This window comes from Pogonomyrmex barbatus, unplaced genomic scaffold (assembly GCF_055798465.1).
Source record: "Pogonomyrmex barbatus isolate J1 unplaced genomic scaffold, ASM5579846v1 scaffold3, whole genome shotgun sequence".
In the NCBI taxonomy this organism is placed as follows: domain Eukaryota; kingdom Metazoa; phylum Arthropoda; class Insecta; order Hymenoptera; family Formicidae; genus Pogonomyrmex; species Pogonomyrmex barbatus.
Window position 1 is genome coordinate 8,536,759 of NW_028297127.1, and position 9,991 is coordinate 8,546,749.

At 33.3% G+C, this 9,991-nt stretch overlaps 3 protein-coding genes across 9 annotated transcripts; 2 read left to right on the plus strand and 1 right to left on the minus strand.

Annotated features, from left to right (window-relative positions):
- The first annotated feature begins 144 nt into the window (after positions 1 to 144).
- PolZ2 (DNA polymerase zeta subunit 2) lies at positions 145 to 1,756 on the plus strand. The gene is made up of 4 exons (XM_011638739.3): positions 145 to 326; positions 438 to 732; positions 803 to 1,113; positions 1,496 to 1,756. Exons 1-3 carry the CDS (start codon positions 251 to 253, stop codon positions 1,101 to 1,103), a joined length of 672 nt encoding a protein of 223 aa, XP_011637041.1. The 5' UTR covers positions 145 to 250; the 3' UTR covers positions 1,104 to 1,113; positions 1,496 to 1,756.
- Positions 1,118 to 2,692, minus strand: LOC105427125 (ciliogenesis and planar polarity effector 2). 5 transcript variants are annotated; one of them, XM_089079393.1, is made up of 5 exons: positions 2,429 to 2,447; positions 2,021 to 2,130; positions 1,674 to 1,939; positions 1,456 to 1,604; positions 1,118 to 1,387 (listed from the first exon to the last, which is right to left on the minus strand). In XM_089079393.1, exons 1-5 carry the CDS (start codon positions 2,443 to 2,445, stop codon positions 1,180 to 1,182), a joined length of 750 nt encoding a protein of 249 aa, XP_088935519.1. In that variant the 5' UTR covers positions 2,446 to 2,447; the 3' UTR covers positions 1,118 to 1,179. The 5 variants fall into 5 exon arrangements, with proteins under 5 accessions (XP_088935519.1, XP_011637039.2, XP_011637038.1 ...); XM_011638737.3 differs by lacking the exon at positions 2,429 to 2,447 and adding an exon at positions 2,486 to 2,692 and having other exon boundaries at positions 1,456 to 1,939; XM_011638736.3 differs by having other exon boundaries at positions 1,456 to 1,939; positions 2,290 to 2,430.
- Positions 2,693 to 3,127: 435 nt separating this feature from the next.
- Positions 3,128 to 9,960, plus strand: LOC105427127 (uncharacterized). 3 transcript variants are annotated; one of them, XM_011638741.3, is made up of 10 exons: positions 3,128 to 3,403; positions 3,789 to 4,723; positions 4,858 to 5,005; positions 5,198 to 5,931; positions 6,018 to 6,146; positions 6,263 to 6,431; positions 6,509 to 6,736; positions 6,808 to 7,051; positions 7,155 to 7,488; positions 7,619 to 9,960. In XM_011638741.3, exons 1-9 carry the CDS (start codon positions 3,151 to 3,153, stop codon positions 7,444 to 7,446), a joined length of 3,132 nt encoding a protein of 1,043 aa, XP_011637043.2. In that variant the 5' UTR covers positions 3,128 to 3,150; the 3' UTR covers positions 7,447 to 7,488; positions 7,619 to 9,960. The 3 variants fall into 3 exon arrangements, with proteins under 3 accessions (XP_011637043.2, XP_011637045.2, XP_011637042.2); XM_011638743.2 differs by having other exon boundaries at positions 7,155 to 7,483; XM_011638740.2 differs by having other exon boundaries at positions 7,155 to 7,431.
- The last annotated feature ends 31 nt before the right edge of the window (positions 9,961 to 9,991 follow it).

The following is a 9,991-nucleotide window of genomic DNA, read 5'->3' on the forward strand; positions in this document are numbered from 1 at the left end:
TTTTGATCATCAGGATGAGATTCAAATTTTGTCGGAAACATTGGTTTTCTTTCCTGTTTTTCGCATCACTTATGTAGGATAAGTGGGAATTACTGGACTCCGTATTTGTATAGTCCATTGATATATGTAATAGACTGAGCGTTGCAGTAGATAAACTCAACAGCGCCCGCTGTGTTGAGTGAGAGGAACTACATTGGCGTCCTATGTTTATCTCTTTTGTTGGCATCTCATTGCTAATTTTGTTCTCTTAATGATAACGTTATGTAACGTTATGATAACGATATGTACATACACATCATTGTCTCAAATGTCTCAAGATAAGATAGGTATATTTTTATAATCTAACCTATTTTGATGTTAAATGATACATCTATAATAGGTTAATAATATGCGCACATGTAATTCAGCTATAAATAAATTATAAACTTTATTTGCAGTTGGTGTCGACATTCTTTTGGAATTTTTGGAAATAGCATTCAATCATATATTATTTTTCCGCAAAATCTATCCCAAGGAAATTTTTGTTAAGAGAAAGATATATGGAATTACGATATATGTATCAGAACATCCAGAACTGAATGAATATTTATTAAACGTTCTAAACGCCATTAGAGAATTAATAAGGGAAGATGAAAACAGTGTTAAAGCCATTAATCTCACCTTTTACAAAAACAAGTTGCCGATAGAAAAATTTGTCTTTGATATGATTAAACTGCAGGCAGAACTTACGGAGTATGTGTTGAACAATGATAAATACTCTTTGAAATTTCAATTTTTTTATTAATCCTTTTTTTATCCTAAGGAAGGATCCATATTATTTAAAAACAGAAGAAGCATTGAAGACAATTTGCTTAAAGTTATCAATATGTGGCACATATTTAAAACCTATTCCCGAGAATTCAACCTTTTCTATTGAAATTCAGACATATGAAACTGCACATATCATTTTGAGTGAAAATCCAAAATGTGAAGACTTTCCATGGATTATTAAAGATGATGTAATGGAGATGACTGATAAAAATCTATTGCCACTGAAAGATATTAGAACAGATTGTTTAAACTTTCAAATATATGTGATTGAAGATACCGCAAACAAAACTTAAGATTCAAGTGGTAATTTATACTTTTTTACATTTTTATTTTATATAAAATATACAAGAATACATCTGTTTGCAATTATTAAACTTGTCCCATCAATTTAGATATAAACTCTTTGTCTCTATTCCACAAAATGTTACAAATAGCGTTCAATTGATATGAGCAATCAAATATTTCAGATCTTACTGACAATTTACTAGCATCAATCTTGATCACTTTAACTTTCCATTTGTCCTCGAATTCTTTAATTTGTGCTTCATCTATCATGGAACTTGACCAAGGTTTAAACCTGCAAAAAATTGGATCGAGTTTATTTAAAATTTTTTCATTTTGCGATATAACTAACAGAAGTGTTACTTTGTGCCAATCACTATATTTGCTGGTTTTCCTTTTACAGTTATCATTGTATTCATCAAATATGGAATGTCATTGAAACTTGATGCATCGTCGAAGGAAAACACAGAACATATTGCATCAACCTTATCCTTGCATGCCTGAAAAAGATTCTGCATCTCATGTTTTTTATTGTGAATGTAGTTCCACAAGAGCTCATATATATTATTTCTCAAACATACTGGCAGAATATGATTGTATTTTTTTATACTGATTTCAGAGGTGTCCCAGAATTGCAATTTAAATAGAACGACTTTATCCCAGATCTTTACAGGCCAGTAAACATTTGTTTTTCTTATTCCATTGGTTTCCATATAATTATTGGAATCTAGAACTCCTGCGAGTCTTGCTATTACTGAGGTTTTCCCCACGCCAGATCTACCTATTACAAAAATTTTATAAGTGACCTCCTCGATAGATGAAGGCAACGATGGTCTTTCCAGAATGCCTAAAATGTATAAAAGCAATGAACTTGAAAGAAGACTAATATGCCTTTTTACATTATAAAATTAACAGAAATAAATGGCACCATAGAATCTTCTCTTTTTAGACGAATTCACATAAAAATGATGTACTAAGGATTCTCCTTCTGCTGAAGATAACCAGTTCATATTAATTGCATTCATGCTTATTCGATCACTGCAAGATAAAAAGCGATGAAGTAAAATGCATAATTCCATATGACTGTGTAGATACAATTATTTTGCATTGCAGAAGTTTAAAAATTTAATAATGTCGATCGGGCGATCAAAGATTTGTTTTCTACTCTTGCTCAAGGCTGCATTGAAGTTTACTTGCTTTTGTTAAAGTTAAAGTTATAACAAGTATATATTTATTTCATTTCAAATTCAATGAATATACACTTCAGTTCATCTATAAAAACTAATCAGACAAATAATCAATCTGCATCAGTTCGTTCACATTATCGACCGCGTACCTAATACGCAGTAACATGCAACAGCGATCCTTCATGAGAACGATATTAGGTACATACATGGAGCAATTGGAAAGCTGCATTGAGTATCGCGCGTGAAAAAGTGCTTTCTATTGGTTAACAATTGAAATATGAAATTTAAATTCAGGTACATATATAATACTATCAAAATATCATTATTACTTATTATAAAAATTATAAGAAATGTTATAATAAATAGCATTCGATGATTCGTATGATGCTTTCTCATAGCAATCAAATTATTCACTAAATTGTCACAAGAAACATGAGCGTAAGAGCCTATTCAGATAAACTTACATAGCAGCATAACTATATGTATAAGGAAAATTATCTAATCGCATTTCTATCATGAGGACACATGTAAAATGCGATTGAATAATTTTCCTTATGCATATGGTTATGTTGCTATGCAAGTTTGCTGGATAGATCCTAATACATAAGTACTACATATATAATAAAGCAAGATACGTATGTTGCGTGTACGCCCTCTTAGATTCGCAGAAGCGGCGCATATTTTGGCCAATGGCCGTACGTCCCGCCTTGGGATAAACCAATCGTCGGACGCGCCGTACTTGTTTGCGAATGAAACAGCGGTCACGATTGGCCATGCAGTCGGCGTCATTTCGAAATGGTTGCGCAGCTAGCCAATGATTACAGCGTGCGCTACGTAATCAACTGTTTGCGACTGTTCCGCCATATTGTGTATGCAGCGCGGGTCAGTGGCGCGTGTATATGGGTCTTTCGTGAATATTTTCTTTCTTACGTCAAACGCGCGTAGAGTGCATGAATTTGTCTGTTCGATCAACAAGGCATATCGCACGTGTATCATGGATCCGTCTAAATTGAAAGTGGTAGAGTTGCGCGCTGCGCTAGGCGAGCGCGGCCTCGACACCAAGGGCAACAAGCCAGTGCTCGTCGAGCGGCTACGTAAAGCGCTGGAGGAGGAAACACAGGAGTGTAAGTCGTATCTGTCATGTGTATCATCAAATGCCTCTCATCTAACTTATTTCGCGATTACGCGTTATTTTATCTACTCGTGATAGATAGGCTATACCGCTATGCATCGTAGTGAGCTACCCTATCTAATAATCATTGTCAGTCTGTATGGGCATAACTGACTTAGCTGATATCACAATTGATTAGTGCTGATAATTTACTAGAAAATTTTTTTATTTTTATATTAGGCATAATCTATCATCAGCATCATATTTTTTCTTTTTGTTTTAATTTATAGAATTTGTGATTTTTATTTTGGATTTATTTTTGTTAATGTATTGACATTCTATATGATGATCCATAGTACTAAAGTTATAAAATTTTACATCTATACTATATTTTGCAGATGATTCAGCTTTGCATACCGAAAATATAAGTGATACAACTTTAAAGGAAACACAAGAGAGAATTATAGAAGGTATGCGATTATCACAACCACCGAGAACACCTAGTAGAGCATCTAGGAGTTCCTCGATGACAACTCCGACAAAAGTTTCTACAAGAAATACATCAAGATCATCTACAACTCTGAATTCTTCAAAGCAATCCACTCCGAGTAAACCTCAGTATGGTGAAAAAGCATATGAAACATTGATGACAATATCAGAATCCATCTCTGAAGAATCTGTAATGCAACAGGAGGAAACGTCTAAATTATCTCCTGAAAAGTATAGAGAGGAACAAGAAGACGCATCAAATATTGTTCAAAATAAAATTTATTCGTCAGTATCTGATAATTATGAAGAGGAAGAGGCAAAACATGTTGATATTGTAGAAGGTAGTAAGTATTGTGAAGATGTTCTCAAAGTACCTGCGATAGAATCATCTGAGAAACCTAGTACAATTACACATATAGATCAATTTTCTATAATTCAAGAAGATCATCAAGTAAAGAGATCTAATGTAGATGAAGATAATGAAGTCCAGACAACAGAAACAAAAAATGTTACAAAATTGGAAGAAAAAACAGAGATTAAGGATGACATTAATAAAACACAAGATACTTTTAAGAAAAGTATTAAAGAGGATATTTCAATTGAAGAAAACATTGAACATACAGAGGATAGATGTAATATTAAGGATAATATAAACATTCCGGAAATTGAACAATCAACACATGTGATACCTGATCAGGTAGATAAAATGTGTGATATTGAATTAAAACATGACGAAAAACCTATTAATGATGATTATACAGTGCAAGATGAAAAAATGGACATTTCAGTTAATGTACATATAGATGAAAAATTGGATAGCACTAATATTCCAAAGGATAAACAGGTATATAATTCATGTTTTATTAAACATAAAATAACTATAATGTTAGGGTAATGTATAAGTATTGCCTTGTAAATTCATTCGATATTTTTACTTGTGCATTAATTTATATTGTCTTATTTTTATTTCTATGAAAGATTACAGAAGATTCAAATCAAATGGAATGCAATGACAGAAAAAGGAAAAGATCTTCTAGCCCAGCAGAGGTCCATCAAGCATCTCCTGTATCACAAAAAACAGAGGATGAACCAGATCTTGATGAATCTGTTGTAATTTTATCATGGTGTAAGATTTTAATTAAATATTGCATATTTTTTCAAATAACAATTTTTATTCAACATGTACATGAGTGTTGAGTAGATTGTAATTGAAAAAAAAATTATATATGTGTATATATATATATATATATATATATATATATATAAAACATACACATAATTGTATAAAATAATGCAAACATTTTTTTTTATTTTTTAGATGATTCAGATTTGAATCTAGTTATCAATAAAAATGGATTTCTGTCAGCTACACCTATGCACGATAGTGATCTCTGTGATATGTGGGCTGGTGCAAGAGCATCTCATGGTGTCTTACATGGAAAAGTCTATTACGAAATCAGAATTACACAACATTCTATTGTTACAAAAGATGAAAAACATTCGCACATACTTAGAGTCGGTTGGTCAGTACCCTCCACATCTATGCAACTTGGCGAGGAAAAGTTAAGTTATGCATATACAAGTGCTGGACAGCAAGGTACCGACATGAAATTTACAGACTATGGATTTCCATTTGGCAAGGACGATGTAGTAGGATGCTACCTTGACATGACTCCAGAGAATACTGTAGAAATGTTTTACACAGTAAATGGCAAAAATATTGGATCGGCGTTTAATATTTCCAAAGAGGAACTCGGTGACAGACCATTATTCCCACACATTTTGAGTAAAAATTGCACATTTGTCTGTAACTTTGGCCAAGAAGAAGCATGGTGTGAGCAAATCCCGGAATATATTTTAGTGGGTAATGTCGAACCAAAGGAAAGAATTGCAGGCCCGCGTAGGCCAGATCGAAAAACAGATTGTGAAGTGATAATGATGTGCGGTTTGCCCGCGGCGGGGAAAACTACATGGGCGAGGAAGCATGCAATTGATCATCCAGACAAATTGTACAATATTTTAGCACTCCATAGCTTGGTTGAGAAAACTGGAGTATGTAGTTAAAAAGCTATAAAATTATGAAGTAATAAAATTGTATATACAATGCTTACTGTTAATACGCAATATTTCCTTTCTAGGATGTTGCTTTATCAGATCAAGAACAAAATGTCTGTCGGCGAGAAATTGTTATTGATAGATGCAATCGTGCACTCGATCAATTAATCGATATGGCAGGTGGCAGAAGGCGTAACTATATATTAGACCAGGTATGTTGGGTGTTTGTGACAAAACACACACACACACATACACACACACACACAACACATATATTAATTAAGTTGTTGGTAAAATTTAAACATTGTTGAAACAATTTTGTATGCAGAAGAGCAACATATATTCTTCTGTACAAAGGCGTAAAATGCGAAATTTTTATGGATATCAGCGCAAAGCAGTTGTTGTTGTGCCAGCGGATGAGGAATATAATCAACGTTTGTCCATGTACAATGCAAATGGAGGGAATGTTTCAGAATCCAATCTCACAGAACTGAAAGGTACTGGCGTATATACATATGAACACATTTAAAGAAATCGATTATCGTAAACAAGTAATCACGCATAATTTGTATAGCAAATTTTACTGCACCTTCGGTGGGAGAATCTTTCGACGCAATAGAATGGATCGGTCTTAGTGAAGAAGAAGCTAAAAAGCTCATCGAGAAGTATAACAAGGAGGGTAAGGAGGCTGGATTTAATCAGCGACCAACGGCAAAACGACCACGTCTCGATAAGACTGAAAGTAACAAAGAAACACGTGATTCACGAAACAATCGGGACACTCGAGATCGAAGAAATAATTGTAAGTGTTTTTATTATTCATGATTATTTATTGTAAAGTACTTGATATTATATTGTGTGTTTATGGACAAGATCAAGACAGAGGTCGCAATTCTTGGCGCGGTGCTAATATGGGAGGTTGGAGAGGAGAGAGACAAAGAGGCGGTTATATGAGACACACTGGTGGTTATGGACCTCCTGTCCCATGGAGATTACGAGGACGAGGCGGACCCGCAATGGTGCGAGGTGCAGACAGAAGAGCCGGTGGTGTCGATAGAAGATCGGGAAATGATAGAAACCGACTTGTACCAAGGCAAAGTGGTTGGGGTCCCATGAGGTAATAATAGCTATATAATTGTTTTTAAAAATCACATTTTTTGATATTTAAATCAATTTAATAAATGATTTTTAAAAATATATTTGTGTTCCTTTTATTTTAGCGGGAATTATCAAGGATCACAACAGTCTGGTTGGGGTCAACAGGACAATTGGTCAGGTAGCCAGGCCCAAGGAAATTGGAACCAACAAAGCTGGGGTCAACAACAGTGGGGAGGTGGTTGGAAAGGATATGGTCAAAGCACATATAGCCAGACAGGATACAATCAACACGGATATGGCAACGGTAATTGGAGTAGCTGGAATCAACAGTATTACAACAACCAGTATTGGGGTCAACAATCACAGAGTGGACAGACAACTGCAGCTGGCGGCCAAGCTGTAAGCAAACAATAATCCACCACCGTAAATCTTACGAGAACGGAAAATGAATGTAAGGTATAGATATATAAAACGTTGTTTTTGTAGACCGAAAGTTACAATTTTTAATTTAATCAACATCTTGTCAGAATCGTCTTGCCAGATTCATATAATTATATACAAATTTTGTATATGTGTACATTTGCAGGAGATTACAAGTGAAATGGTTGCAACTACTTCTACCAATACGGGAGCAGGATATAGTTATTCACAAGGATAACAAACTTATACGCGAGGACGAGCGTACCCGCTCTAAGTACTACACGACAGCAATCACTACACAACAGTCTCATTCACATAAGTAGAAAAAAGAACTCTTGTGTCACTATTATATACATCACGAGATATATATAAATATATCCACAAATGTTTGAGTTTCTTCGCGATATATGTCATAATACATAGAATATTATATCGACATTGTCGATAACAGCGGATTGCGCTTTCTTAATTCCGACAAAGATTCGCACATGATTTTTTCATCTCTGTAAGCAAAACATTACCATTACAAAAATTATAAAGTAAGACCCTTATATGTACAATAGACTTATTGCAACAAACACAAGTTGAGAAAAATCAATCTTGAAATATAATCGACTAGTAAATTTCGATTTTTATCGGAAATACAGGTCTAATAATCTAAGTGCATTCAAACGATAATGTAACATTCGCGCGAGAAAGAATATAACTTTTTATCGCATCTTTAAAATCCGTAAGGAGGAAGAGTACTACGTATGGGTACAAGTCACGCAAGTAGTATTAAAAGTTGGAAAGAAAGGATAGCAATCACCTTCAAAAACTCATGTAAATATGTACAGATCTAAAGTAAAGAAATTATACAGAAAAATATCGATCTATTTATACATTGAATAGATTTAGCGGATTCGCTTGGATGCATCAGTGCACGTTAAAGGTTGTATGCAAATGACATAACGATGTACTCGATGTACTGTAAGCGATATACGGTAAGTGTTTGATTTTAAATGGTTTCCGAAAAGATCGATATGAATTATCACGCTTATATATATATATATATATATATATATATATATATATATATATATATATTACTTATTGAGCACACATGTTTCATTAATTAGTTCTTAATCTAGTAATCTTATAGTTTTATATCTCGGCGGATTAGCCGATGCGACAAGCTTTAATTTACATCAGTGCATACTAGTGAATTCGCTAATAATCCAACTTTTAGCAGTGCCCTTTTAGAAAGAGAGAAAATATGCAAGGAAAAATAAATATTGTATATCATTTATCTTTACATCTTTATCTTTCTATATCACTGATAATGTGTAAAAAGGAAAATATTGTGGCGCAAATAAATTATTCTTGGACACATGTTTTATACATGCAGATTTTTCATTGCACAACACAATATGAATAAAGTATCTTATTATGATAATTACTTTTCTGTATTAAACAGTTCTAAATGCGTTTGTATCTACTGTATTTGTATCTTCTAATTACATAAAACACTTCTTTAATATGATTGATAATCATAAGTATAATTTTGTTAATTGTATACTTTTTAAATGTATTACACGAGAGAACGTTTTCTGTATATTTAGTTTTGTACATTGGTCTCGTCTGTATTCTATGGTACTTGATTCATAATGCATTTGTTACCCTACGTACTTCCTCTGCTAGAATAATTAGATTTCTTTGTCATATTCTCTTGAGGACACATAAAGAATGATCGTTTCGTATCGTGTCTATCTCGGCTACACTTGTCAATTTTATACGCCCCCTCCTCCCACATATATACAACGTGTGTGTTGATTCTAAGAGAATTTAATGATCACACAAATCAGTCGCTTGTGTTTACATGCAGATTCATGATTGACGAATCAGATTATACGATTTAATAATAATAAATGCAAATTGTATGAGATCTGTAACGTAAATTACTTTTGATTGTTGATTGGAAGAGCGAATATTTGAAAAAAATCTTACGAACAAAACGGATGATCTATTTCATTTCATGATTTTATTCATCCGTTTATTCCCAGAAAGGATCCTTTTTTATGTTCAAAGAATGATTGTTGCGCGTTAGCTCGTTTTTTTCTCCGTACATATTGTACAGTGTGTGATGTTCCGAGCTAAAATATTTTTGTGTGAAATCGAAAATAATTTAAGGAATGATCAAGTGTAATGATATGCAAAGTTAGATATAATTAAGAAATATTAAGAAAGAAAGAGGACATAGAAGGAGGTGAGCTATTTTTTAAGAAATAATCAAGAGCTCTATTTAATGTACACGTAGCATATGCTAGTACCTCTGTGTTACCATAAGCAAAAAAGATTAAGAACCCACAATGTTCGTGGATCGCATTGTGTAATGACGATAATCACGCATAGTAATTTCTTTTCTATATGATGCAAGATTTATTAAGATTGATGCATAATCTATAAACTTAATTGTTGACACAATAATGTACAAACATATTCGTAAAAATAAAAGGGTTCTTTTATTTATATTTGGCTTATTTGGCTTTTATCTATATTT

Bases quoted from the DNA above. Each gene is read 5' to 3' on its own strand.
- PolZ2 (XM_011638739.3), top strand. From the start codon at position 251: ATGATAACGTTATGTAACGTTATGATAACGATATGTACATACACATCA. The intron at 327-437 runs GTATATTTTTAT...CTTTATTTGCAG, and splicing joins AATGTCTCAAGATAAGATAG to TTGGTGTCGACATTCTTTTG. The intron at 733-802 runs GTATGTGTTGAA...TTTTATCCTAAG, and splicing joins CTGCAGGCAGAACTTACGGA to GAAGGATCCATATTATTTAA.
- LOC105427125 (XM_011638735.3), bottom strand. From the start codon at position 2,171: ATGGAATTATGCATTTTACTTCATCGCTTTTTATCTTGCAGTGATCGA. The intron at 1,940-2,020 runs GTGCCATTTATT...TATACATTTTAG, and splicing joins TAAAAAGAGAAGATTCTATG to GCATTCTGGAAAGACCATCG. The intron at 1,388-1,455 runs GTAACACTTCTG...AATTTTTTGCAG, and splicing joins AATATAGTGATTGGCACAAA to GTTTAAACCTTGGTCAAGTT.
- LOC105427127 (XM_011638740.2), top strand. From the start codon at position 3,151: ATGCAGCGCGGGTCAGTGGCGCGTGTATATGGGTCTTTCGTGAATATT. The intron at 6,147-6,262 runs GTATGTTGGGTG...TTTTGTATGCAG, and splicing joins GTAACTATATATTAGACCAG to AAGAGCAACATATATTCTTC. The intron at 6,737-6,807 runs GTAAGTGTTTTT...TTTATGGACAAG, and splicing joins TCGAGATCGAAGAAATAATT to ATCAAGACAGAGGTCGCAAT.